The 17,363-nt window shown below is 32.6% G+C and overlaps 5 protein-coding genes across 7 annotated transcripts; 3 read left to right on the top strand and 2 right to left on the bottom strand.

The window, feature by feature from the left end:
* Positions 1-53: 53 nt before the first annotated feature.
* On the bottom strand, positions 54-5,620 carry LOC108559349 (protein giant-like). The gene is made up of 2 exons (XM_017916595.1): positions 5,543-5,620; positions 54-806 (listed from the first exon to the last, which is right to left on the bottom strand). The coding sequence occupies exon 2, from the start codon at positions 804-806 to the stop codon at positions 108-110; it is 699 nt and encodes a 232-aa protein (XP_017772084.1). The 5' UTR covers positions 5,543-5,620; the 3' UTR covers positions 54-107.
* Positions 5,621-6,824: 1,204 nt separating this feature from the next.
* Positions 6,825-7,830, bottom strand: LOC108559348. Its single transcript, XM_017916594.1, has 2 exons — positions 7,589-7,830; positions 6,825-7,429 (listed from the first exon to the last, which is right to left on the bottom strand). Exon 2 carries the CDS (start codon positions 7,423-7,425, stop codon positions 6,889-6,891), a length of 537 nt encoding a protein of 178 aa, XP_017772083.1. The 5' UTR covers positions 7,426-7,429; positions 7,589-7,830; the 3' UTR covers positions 6,825-6,888.
* A 1,682-nt stretch (positions 7,831-9,512) lies between these two features.
* LOC108559329 (esterase FE4-like) lies at positions 9,513-12,297 on the top strand. Its single transcript, XM_017916571.1, has 8 exons — positions 9,513-9,551; positions 9,654-9,803; positions 9,863-9,994; positions 10,053-10,209; positions 10,263-10,454; positions 11,413-11,551; positions 11,605-11,684; positions 12,215-12,297. Exons 1-8 carry the CDS (start codon positions 9,513-9,515, stop codon positions 12,295-12,297), a joined length of 972 nt encoding a protein of 323 aa, XP_017772060.1.
* Positions 12,298-12,445: 148 nt separating this feature from the next.
* On the top strand, positions 12,446-15,246 carry LOC108559368 (cleavage and polyadenylation specificity factor subunit CG7185). Of its 3 annotated transcripts, none has more exons than XM_017916624.1 (5): positions 12,446-12,568; positions 12,797-13,009; positions 13,069-13,674; positions 13,939-14,759; positions 14,815-15,246. In XM_017916624.1, the coding sequence occupies exons 1-5, from the start codon at positions 12,512-12,514 to the stop codon at positions 15,005-15,007; spliced, it is 1,890 nt and encodes a 629-aa protein (XP_017772113.1). In that variant the 5' UTR covers positions 12,446-12,511; the 3' UTR covers positions 15,008-15,246. The 3 variants fall into 3 exon arrangements, with proteins under 3 accessions (XP_017772113.1, XP_017772112.1, XP_017772111.1); XM_017916623.1 differs by having other exon boundaries at positions 13,822-14,759; positions 14,830-15,246; XM_017916622.1 differs by having other exon boundaries at positions 13,822-14,759.
* A 785-nt stretch (positions 15,247-16,031) lies between these two features.
* LOC108559341 (proteasome subunit alpha type-3) lies at positions 16,032-17,290 on the top strand. Its single transcript, XM_017916586.1, has 5 exons — positions 16,032-16,182; positions 16,257-16,463; positions 16,563-16,811; positions 16,868-16,980; positions 17,039-17,290. The coding sequence occupies exons 1-5, from the start codon at positions 16,162-16,164 to the stop codon at positions 17,214-17,216; spliced, it is 768 nt and encodes a 255-aa protein (XP_017772075.1). The 5' UTR covers positions 16,032-16,161; the 3' UTR covers positions 17,217-17,290.
* Positions 17,291-17,363: the final 73 nt, after the last annotated feature.

The raw sequence follows: 17,363 nt of genomic DNA, 5'->3' as shown, positions 1-17,363 counted from the left end.
TTTTTTTTTTGTAAGTAAAATTAAATATTATAATAACTATATACACTATATAAATATGCTTAAACTAATGACGAGATCAATCACAAAATTCTTAAACGTATGGACACTTATTCGTTGTAAATCATAACGCGCAGCTGTTTGTTCTCATTTTCCATAGTAGCGAGCTGATAGCGCAATTTAAGATTTTCCTGCTCCAAATAAGCGCAACGGATGGCGATCTCGTCTTCTTTGGCCCTTCGGGCATCGCGGGACCTCTTCGCGGCTTCGTTGTTCTTCCTGCGTTTCTCCCAATATGTGGGATCCTCGTTCTGAGTTCCGGTAGCATTAGGATTGTTTCTGCGCATCTTAATGTTGGTTCCCATATTTTGGTTCTGTACCTTGGACAACATCTTCTGCCTGAAATTGGCGTAGGAGTTTTCATCGGAGTCATGGCCCAGAATGATTTCAGCAGCAACCGTTGGAATTGCTACGGCAAGTGGATCTTTCGGATAGGCTTTGAATGGACGGATGATCTTCTTCGGGGCGTTTTGCATGTACTGATTATACTGGTCGGATACGGAGATCTCGGATGATTCGCTTCCAGATTGAGATGTCGGGCTCGGTGAGCTCATGACAGTCGTGGGTGGATCGCAGAAAGACTTGCTTTGATGCGATTCCGTGATGTGTTGTGGACTGCTGGTTTGGTACGACGGCATTTCTGGGGTCCTGCTGCGCTTCCTTACAGTAAGGTCCAATACTGGAGAAGAGTAATCCATTGGATAGTATTCCAATTTAACTTCACTTTGCACTGCTTGTGTAGGTTCCATCTGAAGTAGACAAAAGAACTGATTAATATCAATTTTAATTAAGTTTCACTTGTGTGTGTGTGTTTTTTTTTTAATATTTTACTGCGAGTTTGAATCTTAAGCTTCGGTACCGTGACACATACCTTAGAAAAGTTTGTAATAGTTGAAAATGAAAAGTCGAAATGAAAATGTTCTTCTCGTACTGCACGTACTTGCGAAGTGGACAGAACTAACTAACTGATATCTGCATTTAGCATTTTCCTTTTATACACAACTGACCAGCGAGAAGGTACACCTCACAATCGACCAATCACAGAGCCGCTCCAAAGGGCTATCTACTCCCACTTCTTTTGGCTACCATCAGTTTCAACACCATTATTTTCCTTATTCGATTGTGGTTTATGATTTCACATTTTACCTAGATGTACCGTTTTTACTCATTTTTTTTTTGTCGGCGTAAAAAACATCCCTAAGCAAATATTTAACAGCCGTCCCCAATAGAGCATGCAATTTTTTGGACCATTTTCACTTAAAAAATAAAAGGACTAGAAAACGATCATGCACACAGCGTATATTCAAAATTGTGTATTCTTTGATGTTACACAATTAATCCTATTTATTATTTGCAACTTCTTATGCAAAATAGTTTTTTTTTTCTCTTAACTTTCTCAAAGGGTTGAAAGGGTTTTTGCTTGCGTTCTTGGAAAACTAATTTTGACTATTAAACAACTTTGACAGCCGAAAAGTGTCTCCGCGGTGGTCTTTCCTTTATGCAATCCTTTACGTTCGACTGACTCACAAAACCGGCGACAATTTTAATCCTCTTTTATGCAAAATTGCCGGCAAAGAAACTCCAAAAAGGAATAGTTTTGAAATAAAGTAAAAAAAACAAAATAATATCATTATTATATTGCATATATAGAAACGTTTTGTCACCAATTTTTAAAATATATATCATTCATTAAATTATTTCAATATCAGGTTCAGCATATACAGTGGAAAATCGCTTTACGAGTTTAATCCGTTCCAAAATTTCCTGATTTTTACTTGTATAGTAAAACATATTAAAAAATACACATAATATGTGTACATAAGTTTTAAAAATAACGTAGAAGGTGCACAATCCGGGACTTCTCTTCTCATTAAGCAAAATGCTCAAATATTTAACTTAATGAATTTTGTTTCAAGTTTTTTTGTTTTTTAAATGTCGCAATACATCTATCAAAATAAAATTTTCTGCAAAAATATTTGTTTTGTGAACAAATTTACTTATTATTACTAAATATCATAAAATAACTTAAAAAGAACGCAAATGAAACTTTCATTTTGTGGAAAATGACTTTTTTAAATGACTTTTTTAGGAATTTCGGCGACAAAAGATATTTATAGTTCTTTTTTTACCATTGCAAGGCTTCAACTTTCCTTTTCCTTTTTTTTTTGCACAGATTTTTCTTGTCATAAAAAACTTTGTACTAATGTACTTTGAAGTACTGACGCATCAATTTGCAAAAATAATTTTCTACTAGATTAAAATAATAATTAATAACAAACAATTTATAAACAAATATTTTCAAGATACAACAATACCTCAAATAGTGCGGTTCCGGACTATAAAAACCGAACATTTGTTTAAAAATTGCCGTTATAATTATATTATAATCTAATTAACCACGAAGTATTTTTTTTTTCAATTATATATAACATTAGAGAAAAAAAACAATTAATTTTTAATAGAACCGATATTCCTTTTACGTTTCTTCATAAATTGTGGTCAATATATGTCGACTTCTTATGTAATTATTTATAAATATCGAGTACGCATAATAATAAGAGAATTTTATAAAAAAATTGTAATAAAAGCAATATGATTTAAATGTTTATTTTTTTAATATATAACATACAGATTCATAATGGTATTTACATTCGTAAAGTATTTTATATTTATTACGATTGTATTGTAGGTGGGAAAGGGTTAACGCAGTTGACTGAAGGGTTTTTTATTATGTAGCATCGTAAATTGAAACATTTAAAAAAAGTTAATCTTTGATGTCATAAATAGTTTGTCTCGGTTTGTATCCACGAAGAAAGTTATATAAATTAAATAAGAACTTAGATGTATGTTGATAATATTAGAGTTTTATTGTACAGAAACGTATTAGAAATAATACATAATTTTAAGAAAATTTTGTATATATAAATAGTAATGGATTCTTGAGTGAAAATGTTTGGAAACGAATGTGTCTTTTTGTTGATATTGTTCAGCATTGGTATTTAGCGGTAGAATAAATATTAGAAAAGATTTCAGTAGCCTTATTTGAAATATCTTGGTATTTGTTGGATAATAGCAAGATGCGTAAATGTTGAATGCAAATTATCCGGCAAAGTGAGTTTTGTGCGATTCTTGTAGGGTTTAAGTATGCGTATGTGTGTGGTTCTGGAGGCGTTCTTGGCAAACACCTTAGGTTGAGTGTAAATATCCGCATCAACCGTTATCCAATAGAATAGAGGTGCAAGAAAGCGACATCCAAATTTTTCGGATCCCACGCAGTTATTCCCATGTTAAGCCAAACAACCGCAAGGCTATTATGCACACACATATATATATTCATTTTTGGCCTATATAATATGTGGGAGTTGGGGAACCCTTTGAGCGCGTGGCACCTGGCAAGGGCTCTAGTGGTTGACCACTTACAGTTAGATTAAGCAGTAAGGAGAGGCAACCGGAATTTGTCCATAGCTAAAACGTGGCAGAAACGTGCCAGAGATGGCTGCATTTGCAATTCGTTAACCCTTTTTTCTCCAAATGATTTTCCAGGAGCCGAAGCGCAGTTATGACGGTTATAAAATGCAAAATTGTGCTTTCAGCTATTTACAACTACAAGTAGCAGTGACAGTTCTAGCGTTAATCCTTTCACTTTATTGAGTCTCCAGTGGAGTTGGTCAGAAAGCAAAATGTATGTCAATCAACTCTTTTCCGTGAATCATCTGTCCCGCAACAAACATCAAGCCCCTCCATACGATGAACGTAAATAGAATACAAACGCGTGCTGCAACCCTTCCGCTTCCGCAAAATCTCCACACACACACATGTGTGGGGATTCGGATGATTTCATCCCCCAACCCCAGCACGCAAACATTTCCAATCGAAATGCAAAAATCGAACCGCAATCATTTCCTCGAATTCTCCTTCAACCCTTCCAACCATTTACCTGTCAGAACACTGCAAATATTAGCGTAGCGGTTCCAAAATCAGGCGTTTACCGTTTCTTAACCCACTTAAATATTTAAAACTTTCAGCAAACAAACTTCAAAAAACAAAAAGCTTTCATTTGCTAACATTTCAAAATTTCCACTAATCTGCTTGCAAAATCCCGTTTTTTTTTTTATGATACTGCAATTTTCTGTTTTTTAGGTATCATTGCACGTATTTCAAGTTCATTTTTTACATTTTCTACGAAGGGGCACAATTAAAAAAAAAAAGGCATGTTATAAAACGCGCCTTCATTTTGACGAAAACTGGGAACATTTCTTTTATGCGACAATTCGCAACAAACGTTGTAAAAAAAAACTAAAAAAAAAAAAAAGATGAAAGNNNTGAAACATTATAGTGCAATTGCATTTTTTTTTTTGCAAAGGTACAAAAAAACGAGCAATCATAAAAGATTGTGCAATTTTTCTTTATTGGTACCGAAATACCTACCCCAAGAAGTTTCACATTTATTACATACCAGTAAAATGTTTTTTTTGCATTTCCTTTCTAATTTTTGTTTTATTTAAAAAACACAACATATTTTACATTTATATGGGAAAAACTGAGTAAAAATCCGGTAATCTTGGAATGGATTAAACTCGTTATGCGAGGTTCCACTGTATAACATCTGTGCAATTTTCTACAACAATGTAATTCTATGTAATTATTAAAATTATTTTTATTATCAGAATATAAGCAATATACTCTGAACGTCGCTAAAATTGCATTCATATTTTTTAAAGTTATTTTTTACGGCAGTAAAAAACGTAAATCTCGGAATGTGCCGTTTTTTTTTTTCAACCCTCAAGCGTTTATTACAAGCCCGAGTTTCTTTTAAAAAAGTCTGCAACGTCGGTACCCTTAAAAAAGACTATATTGCGTCTAGATTTTTGCAACTAAAAAATCTTCCTAGGAACTGTAAAGTTTATGAGTGTTTTGCCATTTTTTTGCGGGGTGTTTTATTACACGAAGGAAAAAAAAATGCTTGCGGTCAACTGAGAGTCCCGTTAGAAGTAAAAAAAAAAAAGACAGTAAGTTCTGAAATTGTGAAAAATATTTGCAGTAAACCCTTTGAATGGCAGATGTTTCCTGTTTCATAGATATAGGTCAAAATGCGTACACAATGAGGATTAGAATATGAGCAAAATTTTTGTATACAGTTATTACAGGACATTTGACACAGACATCAATCATAACTGTTACAATGGATGGTAGCAAAGGGCCAGTTTCTCGAAGGTTTTTGCATCGACAAAAACCCCTTCCATAATAGGTATATTTGTTAAGGCATGAACTAGATGACAAGTGACATGAGAACAGAATTCGTGCGGCATTATCCATTCAATAGCGCAAACTTGTTCAACCCACTCAGCCACTAATAATCCTTGCACGATAACTTGATAACATAATCGATCATTGTAACCAAAACATTCGCCATTCAATTACAATAAAATCTGTTGATTGTACATTCTTAGTCACTTATAAACAAATCACAATTATTAATTCATACCTTTCGATAATCAAACGCGCATAATCATCACTTAATTGATAGACTCTCAAATAATAAATAACAACTATACTGATATTTTAGTAAACATTCCATCTTTCAATCTACTTTATGCAAAAAAAAAAGATATAAGTAGAAAGCTTTTTTTAGAAATTTATTTCTCTGTCGATGGTCGTAAATCATTTTCAAGTATTTTGCATTTCTTAAAAAACTCGTGTTGATAGTTTAGCCCAAAATATTTTTTTTCAGAGGTCTCATTTGTTATGCTTTCTATACCAAAATTGGGTCACTTTTTATGTTACATTGTCTAGTAGAAATTCAAAGTAAAAATGCAACAGTATTTTTTTGAAAGAAAATTTTCTGTTAAATGTAATTCATATATTATGATTTAATTAAAAAATTAATAAGTCCTTATGTTAAAAGAACAACAATATGTTTTGATAAATATTCGTTCCGTTTATGAATGAAGTGAGTAACTATTATGATTACAGTCTGTTACATTGTTTGTTTAATATCAATGTTATGTTTGATAATCCAACTATCTTTTCATTGATTGATTATTATGTTTATTGACAACATTCTGATTCGATTCATTCATTTTTTTACGAAATATATAATTTAACGTTATATTTGTTAAGTATTAATACTCGACATAAATAAAGTTATTAGTATATTATATATTTTTTCAAATACAATTTTTTAACTCAATAAAACATAATTCTATTAAAAATAAGATCAAATTTATGCAATTTTATTCTCGGAAATCTAATATTTGGGAAATTAATCGATTTTTTAAACAAAAATAGAAAATTTGTTATATAGGTAACTAAATGTACTTTACTTCATTGTTTATGGATTACTATGAAGTGTAAGACATATCACTAGAAAATATTCACACTAAGTATTCAATACATATACTTAATACAGAAATTGCGCAATAAGTCTTTATGAGGATATAATAAAACCGAAATATTAAAAATAGATCACAGTTCTCCTTTTTTTTTTACCTGAATGTGGTAATAAACCCAGCGAATTGCGTAACGGAAACTAAAGTTTTCTTTAAAATGAATTTGAACATTTATTGTCTTTCCGTTCACTGCATTAATATACAATCCACACATGAAACAAATTTATTTGATGTTATGTAAAATCAAAGATTAATTAATAGAGATGTAAATTTGATTTAAAAAAGTCCAATAATTACTGTAATGATATTTGTAAACAATATAAATTATATCTTTGCATCTGACTATAAATAATATTTTTTTGTTTAATATTATGTTATTAGTCGGACAACATATGAATTTTATATTGTAAAATGTTCATCGTAGCAATTTTAGACTTCAAATCTAAGATATCTTTTTCAAGCATTCTATACATCGATGCATTCTTTGTTTCAACAGATCGTCTTGTATTTTATTTTGAATTTTCAGCTTCTTTAACTCTTCCTCTAGGTAACAGCATCTATTGACTAGTTCAGCCTTATCCTCTTTGTCGTCATAGCGAAATCTTTTTATATCGCCTCTAAGATGTTTTAACAGTAGATCGCGTTTTTCATTAGCAAAATTTTCTTTTCGCTTCTTCTTAATATCTCCGAAATAGTCAACTTTAGAATCCTTGACCTCACCGAATTTCTCAACGTCCGGATTTGCCCACTCTAATACTTCGGAAGCCTGAAATTGTGTTCCAAACGGGCGCATTGATAATTTTGTTAAATGATTAATTGATGCTTCGACTTGCTTATCATTTTTAGGAGGCACCAAATATTTCGTTGGTTCTGTTGTAGTTTTCGCTTGGATCTTTCGCTCAACCAATGACGGACGTTGATCCAAATTCGTAGATAGATTCATTGGTTGATAGTCTTCATTGTAATTAGTATTACTCATGTTTCTGAAATAAAAATAGTAATAAATTTAAATCTCGTTATTTTTACATAATATAGAGATTATATTGTAATTGTATTAATCAATAAATATAAATTATGATTAATAAATTACAATAATAATGTGTATTAATAAAAATTACTATTAAAATAAATTGAGTATTTACCTGATTCCTGAATGAAATACGTAGTTTTGAATGTCTGTTTTAAAAAAAAGGATTGATACAGTTCTTCGCAAATCTACCTGCGGAACAGGCACTGTCCACGGTAGCTGTCCTTTATTCCCACATACTATATAGGGCAAATAAACAGCACTTTGTGGTTGTTTGGGTTAAAACGGGACCAACAGTTTTTTTTTTTCTTTCAGGGACAAGAGTACTTTTAGATCTTCTATTCACTCGGCACATCCTGAACACTTAACAGAATAAAATACTATTTTTCTACATGCTGATAGTGCAACAAAAAAATGAACATATTCTTGATCAATGTATACATCAAAATATAAGGAAATTATTTATAAATTTTAACGACATATTTGTTTTAATATATTTTCATATCAATGGAATCAGTGAAACAAATTTTTAATATTGAAAAAATTGCAAATCATCAATGTCATTCGTGTTTCGTCTTGCGGAGGAAGTCGTATGCAGATGTTTCCTTAGAAAGTTCTACAAAATTTAAAAAAAAAGAATCCTTTGGGAATATGTAAAGGATTAAAATGTGACCGCGTTACGGTAAAAGCACAGTTACATACAAAACATTTGACATACACATCAATCATAACTTGTAATAATACATAAGTAGAGGCTAGTTTTTGAGGTTTTTGCATCCACAAAACACTTATAATAGGTTTATTTGTTAGTGTGACATGTAACATGGGAACTATATGAACAGCAACTTCCACAATTCTCTCTTCATGTCTTTCCTACCTACGAAACCTTATACAATTATTGTGTTATAATGAAATAAATGTGATGATTTAATACAGTAATCAATCAATTGCTTTGAAGGATCTTAACAAGCACTTTGCATAACGAGCAAAATTAATTGTAACAAAAATGACTCGCTTAACGAGCGACGTTTTGCATAACGAGTGACGCTATATATTAACCATCTTCGATTTTCTTTGTCATCTTTGTTTAAAGCGGATTATACTTTGCAAATATAATTTGTGTTTACTGTAAATGCAAAACACAAATGTATTGTGTCCAACCATTATTATAAAATATAAACACACTATGCACGCTTTTTTATATAAACAAATATTAAAAGTATAAAGAGACTTCCAACAAATCTCCAAATTGATACAAGTAATATAAACAAATATAAACTCACTTCACCGTGTGTGAATTAGAAAACAGTTCCTAGTGTTAGTGGTAATTCTAGTTGCATCTTAGTGTTTTTCCAAACTTGTGTTCAGACATGTTATTTGTGTTTTTTTATGCAAAATATAATAACACTTGCATGTCTGCAAATAAAAAGCCAAAGAATAAAAATAACCACAGATATGTAAAGCAAAATCCTGAAAAATTGAGACCAAGTTATACTTTTTTTTTTCGACATTGATCGTAATTTACATTAGTTTATATGGGAAAAACTCTTTCACTATACGAGTGAAATTTTGAAATGGATTAAACTCGTTAAGCGAGGTTCTACTGCATTATGAATGTTAATATACAGAATTTTAATAACAAAATTATTTATTCAATAAAAATATGTCAAACTTTTTCTAATTCTTAGTTGAAATGTTGTAATTTATATAATTTTAAGAATGTATATTAGGTTAATTATATGAATTATAAGTAATTTTTTTTTATCAGAAATCATAAAGAAATGTATTTAGACTTATTACTAGTATAGAATAATAACATTTTAGTTTTATCTTTGATTATTACATTAAATATCTGATGGAAGAATTAATGACAACAAATAACATATAAAAGTTTATTCTTATAATTTATGAGCTTGAACTATTTTATTATCTACACATTTTAATATTCCTGAAAAAATGAATAATTATTGTTGGCTTGATAAGCGATTATGCATTTATATACCACAAATGAAAAGCGTATATCGGAAAGTGAAAGAAGCATGTGGATATTAGCATTTTTCGGTTATTTGTCGCAAGTTGTAAGTAATTATACCGATGCAGCATCGAGCCATAAATCAAATAAGGGTTACTTTCACTCCTACATCAATAACGTAGATACTAATGTCTTTACTTTTGTGCAGAACGGAGACGTTATTGTTAATTTGGCAAATGGCCAAGTGCGAGGCATTCAATCCGTTACAGATACGTGCAACACAGATGTTTGCAGCACGGAGCATCCTTACTATGCATTCAAAGGGATGCGCTATGCCCAACCGCCCGAACGTTTTAAAGTAATTAATAATAATAAAACTAGTAAACAACCATTAGTATCTCTTGCGAGTGTTTCCAGAGGTCTGTTGCAGTGAAGCCATGGACCGGAATTTATGATGCAACAAGCGATGGAGCAAGCTGCATACAAGTACCCAGAAGCAATCTGAAAGAATCGGAAGATTGTTTATTCATTAACGTCTATACTCCAACGGTTTTGAATATGTCACTTAATCGGCTAATGAAATAAATTAAAACTTTTGTTATTTTAGTTACCATCTGATTCGAATATATCTTTAGCTGTTATGGTCTGGATATACGGAGGAACGTTTATTTTTGGAGACAGCAATTACGCTACTTACGGTCCAGATCATTTTCTATTGGAAAACGTAATAATAGTATCATTGAACTATAGACTCGGATTATTTGGTATCTCTAACATGAATATGAAGTTAACAAGTAAAGAAAATGTAAGATTTCAGGCTTCATGAGCACCGGTAATGATTTGCTTCCGGGCAACGATGGAATCAAAGATTTAGTTTTAGGATTGCAATGGATTAAGGAAAACATTCATGCGTTCAATGGTGATCCGAATAACATCTTATTATTTGGTGAAAGTGCTGGGGCGGCTTTAATTTCATATTTAATACAATCTCCACTTACAAGAAATTTAGGTAATTTATAATTGTAAATTAATAAGTTTTACATCAAATTGTTTTTTTTTTCTTTAGGATTAATGTCTAAAGCTATTTATCAAAGTGGAAGTGCTTTATACCCTTGGACGTTGCAAAGGAGTCCGGAAAAAATATTCTGGAACGTTGTTACCCGAACACCCTGCATTATATTTGCAACAACAAATCTAGCTTTAAATTGCCTAAAGTTACTTGATTTATTCTTTCTCAGAACCGCAGCGACTCTTACATACAACATAGTAAGTTTCATTGATTTGTATGTAATATGTTGTAAATATTATTATTATTACATTTTAGGATAGCGTTGATGATTTTGGTATATTTAACGGAATTCCTTTCGCACCAGTATTGGAAAAGAATGTAGCTACTTCAGCTATTACAGAGAATACCTACGAGATGTTATCAAATGGAAAGTTCCCAAAAAATGTTACTTTAATGCTTGGAGCAACTTCAGAAGAGGGTCTCATTATTTCACCTAGTAATTAATTCAAAAATTACATCACTTTTAATGTTATTAATTTATTTTTTAGTGATTCCAATGCTTAGGCTATTACTGCTACAAATCGATCTAAAAAGAAAACTAATTATACCGAAAGACATGTATGTTTCTGATGCGAATAGGTCTATTGTAGCAGACACTCTATTTAATTATTATTTTCCAAATAAACCCATAATTATATCTTCAGATCAAGATATTATTCGAGTAAAATTGATTTATTGTAATTAATATGTTGTATATATATTTTTTTTATTTTCAGTTCATAAGCGATTCAATGTTTAATAGGCCTTGGAGGGAACATTTTACTTTAATTCGGAATGAAATAGAAACTTATTGTTACATAATGTCTTACAATGGGCCATTATCTGGTGATATCAAAACATATTCTGGTAAATTGTTGTTAAGTTCTTTGAATAATTATCTTATATTGAAATGTTTTAGGTCTAGAGAAGGTTGCACATGGAGGAGAGTTGAACTATTTTTGGAAAAATTCATTCACAACATCTACGAAATTTTCGTCAAATGATTTATTAACAAGGCGTAGATTGATAAGACTTTGGACAAACTTTGCTAAATATGGGTAATAACATATATAATTATATATTTATATGTATTAATGTACCTATTTTTTAGTAACCCGACTCCTGTTTTGGACACAATTTTGCAAAATATTACTTGGCCAACAGCGTCTCTAGGAAGAACCAATATAAACTGTATGAATATTGGTAATGATTTAGAAATAATAAAGAATCCAAAAGAAGATCAATATAGAATGTGGAAAGAACTTTATACAAAATATGGTAATCCAAGGGATACATATTAATAACATTATTTTCAAGAAAAACGTATATTTTTATGCAATAATTATATCGAATACAGAAATCATCTGGCGGCTTCCACTGCGATTTTCCCCCTATATATTCCTCGCCTCTTATCCAAGCTCCTTCAATATATATATACGAATTAGTATTATACTGGTCAGCTTTGAAATAATTACGAAGATATACCAGAAAATATATTTTTCTATTGATTAGAAAAGAACTTTCTACGTCCTGAAGAAAATATATATTCATAAATATAGTTGATTCATCAAAATGTTTGGGAAACACTGTATAGAGTGTGAATCAATCGACTTTTTTCAAGCGCCCTCTGTCGTAAAATAGTCTTAATAAATTTGTAAAAAAAAAGATTACATGTGGTAGATTTGTAAAATGGATTGCATAACTTTCCCTTCGTGATACAGGCGACCCAAGCCACACAAAAACTGATACGAAAGGACGTTGGTTCAATTCCGAAAAACCAACAAAAAATTGTGGTAGCTGTTAAACCGGAAAGGGGTTGTTAATTTATCTAAAACTGTAATTGATATGCATAAAATTTACTTGTATTTGCTTGTATTACATATGTTTTTTTTTTAATATTTTAATAGGTTGGTATGATTGATGCTAAGTTCATGCAATTGAGAGAAAGACAGCATTCAGCATTCAGTGTTTAGCTCAGTTTAGCTGCCATTAACAATACATGTTTGTTGTTTCTTAAAATGGCTGACAACGACATTGACTTGTATGCAGACGATATTGATCAAGATTTTGCACAAGTAAGTAAAATATTTGTAATTATTTAATTAGTTTTCTAGCCTATAGTTATAGATTTAGTTTTGTATTGTGATATATTGCCGGGAAAGTGTTAGTGTTATTGGTAGTTTGTAACTGAAATAGACGCTATGTGCTCGAACCGGTATAATAGTTGGATATATAAATGTATACATGTGTATAGACGATTTTCTGAATTTTCACTAACTTATATATGTTCTTTCTTGAATTAGGATGATTTTGGTGGTGATAATGTAGATTTATATGATGATGTTATATCTACACCTGCAAGTGGACCTGGAGGTGATGCTCCAGACAATCCTCAACCAACGTCAAATTCGAATACAGAAGAAACAAATGGAACTATATATCAAACCCAAGGCAACAATATTACTCCAAATACCTTGGGTCGAAGACATCAACTGTATGTGGGGAATTTAACATGGGTATGTTTATATATATATATGTTTTTAAAAGCAGAAATTAATTAATTGTAATTTTCTAGTGGACAACTGATCAAGATATTTTGAATGCCGTTAGAGATATTGGAGTAAATGACTTCAATGAAGTAAAATTCTTTGAACACAGACCTAATGGACAATCCAAAGGTTTCTGTGTTATTTCTATGGCTTCAGAGACAAGTATGCGACTGTGCTTGGACAGATTGCCAAAACAGCAAATCCATAACCAAACACCCATAGTGACTTTGCCGACTAAACAAGCTTTGAGTACCTTTGAAAGTCAGTCGAAAACCCGCCCAACTCCTCCTAATAACAACGGGCCTCGTGGTCAACATCCTAGCCAATCTAATCATTCTATTTCCTCAGGTCCTCACCAAAATTTCCCTCCTAGAATGCAAATGAATTCTCCTATCCGTGGTCCCATGCAGCATCCTGGTGGTATGTCTGGTGGTCAAGGTCCAAATGGTCCCAGAATGCAAGGTCCTCCACCAGGTTTTAATGGTCCACCACAGATGAACCAGAACCAAATGCGATTTCAACAACCCCAATGGAATGGACCCAGACCAAATGGTCCAGGGCAAGGACCAAATATGGGTCCAATGAGGCTTGGCCCTCCATCTGGCCAGCAAGGTCCACCGAGACCTCCAATGGTAAGTAAAAATATAATATTTATTTTTAGAGGGTTGTGGGGGGAACCATCAATGCTCTATGTTCATTTGCATAATCACTTTGGTTAATGGTTTCCATATAAGCTTTGGTGTTTTTGTCATTTACATGTGCATTTGTGTTAATTCCAGTTTCAAGGTCCACCTCAAATGCAAGGGCCACCCCGTGGTATGCCAAACCAAGGCCCACCACCGGGTCCCAGACCTGACTGGAATCGACCACCAATGCAACAAGGATTTCCTCCACAGGGTCCACCGATGCAGGGTCCGCCAAGTATGGGGCCAAGAGGACCACCGCCGATGGGAGTTCCACCAAATGGACCACCGCAAGGACCGCCACAGGGACCTGCTCCTCACGTAAACCCTGCGTTTTTCAGTCAGGGTGCTCCGCCCCCGAATATGCCGCATCAAATGCAAGGAGGACCACCGGGAATGCCACCTCAGCATGGTATGAATCAAGGTCCTCATGGACCCCCGCATGGTCCGCCTATGGGTCCAAACTCTGGTCCACCGCCTCATTATTCATCAAATATGGCTCCGCCATATGGAGCTCCTCCAGTTGGTGATCACAGGTCTGATATGCCTCCGATCAGTGAACAAGAGTTTGAAGATATTATGTCGAGGAATCGTACGGTATCTAGCTCTGCCATTGCCAGGGCAGTATCAGATGCGGCGGCCGGTGAATATGCCAGTGCCATTGAAACATTGGTTACAGCTATATCGTTGATAAAACAATCAAAGGTTTCCAATGATGATAGATGTAAAATTTTAATAACTTCGCTGCAAGACACTCTACGAGGCGTCGAAGATAAGAGTTACAGTTCAGGCAGAAGGGAAAGATCCAGATCTCGAGAAAGACACAGACGAGGTGGAAGAAGAGACAGATCAACATCAAGATATAGGGAACGCAGTAGAGAAAGGGAGCGCGACAGAGACCGTGAGCGCGATCGCTATTACGCCGATAATTATAGGGAAAGAGACCGTGAGCGTGACAGGTCTAGAAGCAGAGGTGACAGAGAACGTGAGCGTGAAAGAGAACGCGAATATAGAGATAGAGAGCCAGATGATAGGTATTAATATCTTAATATACCACATTCATGTGTACCAATATATTTTGAACATTAGTTTTTACGATTATAGAGTGTCCAGACCCAGAAATAAGTCACCTCCAGATGGCACAGAAGCTGGCGGCGATCCTACATCGAAATCCAGATACTATGATGATAGGTACAGAGAGCGGGAATCAGGTAGACGTGGGGAAGCTGATCGTGAGCGTGAAAGAGATCGCCGGGACGAATCTCATAGGTCGAGACATTAAACATTATTTTATTAATCAGAGACACAATTTATGTTCTAAGTTCATATTTCTTATCTGTATTCCGTTACATTCATTAATGTATTGTAATTAATAAGCGTTTAGTTTATCTTTAGTTGTAGCAGAGTATAACGTCAGTGTTAGCAGGAGCACGAACATTTCAAGAAAGAAGACGCCCGCCGGATAAGAAGATTGTACATTTCATTAAAAAAAAAACAAAGATGCGTGCTTACAAAACAAAACGAAAACGATTTTTATTTTGATGTATATAATACTACCTAAACCTCAAAAATATTTATTTAAAACCATTATTTCCTTTTTATTTTTCTTTTGTTTATGTATTTATTTATCTTTTTTTATATATCAAACACCACCGCCTTTAAGTTTGCGTTTGTTTTAAGCCAAAATTGTATTATTTTTTTTTCTTTGTTGTATTATTATTATTTTAATTCATTCAAATGTTAAAGACTGATATTTATATAGAAAATAAGACTGTTCAAAACTATTTCAACAAGTATTAAATGGCTAAATGAAATATATAATCTTAATTATTAATTGAATGTGATAAAAACTGAGCCAAAAAACGAGAAAAAGAGTTTTAAAAGTGTAATTTTCTAATAATATTTTTATATTTATATAATAACATGATTTACAAAATCGGAATTTATATATTGAAAACATTTATATCATTTGTAAAGGCACACATACATAACGTAAGGATGAATTCCTTGAACTTTTGAATATTATATAATTTTGGATGTGTAGATTTGTATATACAATTATTTCCAAAATAATATATTTATACACATTTAACTGCTGCAAAGCGCATTGTGGAAAACATGTAAAACTTTACACTTCTGTAAAATAGGTTCCTTTACAAACTGTGATATTTCTTAATAATTTACATTGTAAATTACTATTATATTTTTTTTATTTGTTATTACACCTATCAATGCAATGTGATAATCAGGAATAAATCCAGTTGAATTTACCGCTTCAATATTAGTTTGTGACCAAGAATCAGATGGCGCTTCGAGCAACTGTCAAATTTGTTGACTACTCAAATACCGCTTTGCAATACACAAACTGCAAATCACGCTTCTAATATATAAGTATCTTCATTAATTGATATAAACCTTTAAAGTAATTGCAACAATATGAGTTCCATTGGTACTGGGGTGAGTTTGCTTTCTTCTTGTATAGTCAATCTATGCAATTTGATTGAAGAACTATTAACCTAACAATTTTTTAGTATGATTTATCTGCTTCACAATTCTCTCCGGATGGTAGAGTATTCCAAGTGGAATATGCTATGAAAGCTGTTGAAAACAGTGGCACAGCTATAGGTCTTAGAGGAAAAGACGGTGTAGTCTTTGGGGTTGAGAAGATTGTAACATCCAAATTGTATGAGCCTGGTGCTAACAAAAGGATATTTAACATTGATAAACATGTTGGAATGGTATGTATAGCATATTCCAGTTAATTACAACTTTGGCATCAAAATATTTTTTTTATTGGAAATAGTAGACGTTGATGATGTAAAAATGTATTTTTACAGAGTGTTGCAGGTTTGATTGCTGATGCTAGACAATTGGTTGATATTGCAAGAAGGGAATCTGCAAACTACAGGTCTCAGTATGGAGTGAGCATACCATTGAACTATTTGAATGATCGTGTCAGTATGTACATGCATGCTCACACTCTGTACAGTGCAGTGAGACCTTTCGGTTGCAGTATAATCATGGGAAGTTTTGATCCCCAAGAAGGACCAAACATGTTTATGATTGATCCATCAGGTGTTTCTTATGTAAATACAATATATATTATACATAATTTATAGAGTATTTATTGATAACATTATAGGGTTTCCATGGATGTGCTACTGGCAAAGCAAAACAGTCGGCTAAAACTGAAATTGAGAAGTTGAAGTTATCTACTATGACTTGCAAGGAATTGGTCAAAGAAGCTGCAAGAATGTAAATACAAAAAAAATAAACACTGAAAATTGAAAATCTAATAACATTTTGTTTTCAGTATTTATTTAGTTCACGATGAACTGAAGGATAAGAATTTCGAAATGGAATTGTCTTGGGTTTGCGAAGAAACTAAAGGAAAACATGAACGCGTGCCCGAATCGTTATACTTGGAAGCTGAGAAATCTGCTAAACAGGCCATGGAGGCCGAGTCAGATTCTGACACAGAAGATATGTAGTGTTTAAATATACATTATTTTAAGTCTTTTTTAACTTAACTGTTCATTAATATATTTTCTTTTTCAAAACATAATTTTTTTGTATTTATTTCCAAGTAACAAAATGTTACTTAATCTTTGAAGCTGTAATTTATATTAATACTTGTC

This window comes from Nicrophorus vespilloides, unplaced genomic scaffold (genome assembly GCF_001412225.1).
Source record: "Nicrophorus vespilloides isolate i.1.1-1 unplaced genomic scaffold, Nicve_v1.0, whole genome shotgun sequence".
Classification (NCBI taxonomy): domain Eukaryota; kingdom Metazoa; phylum Arthropoda; class Insecta; order Coleoptera; family Silphidae; genus Nicrophorus; species Nicrophorus vespilloides.
This window is presented reverse-complemented; position numbering and strand designations above follow the sequence as displayed.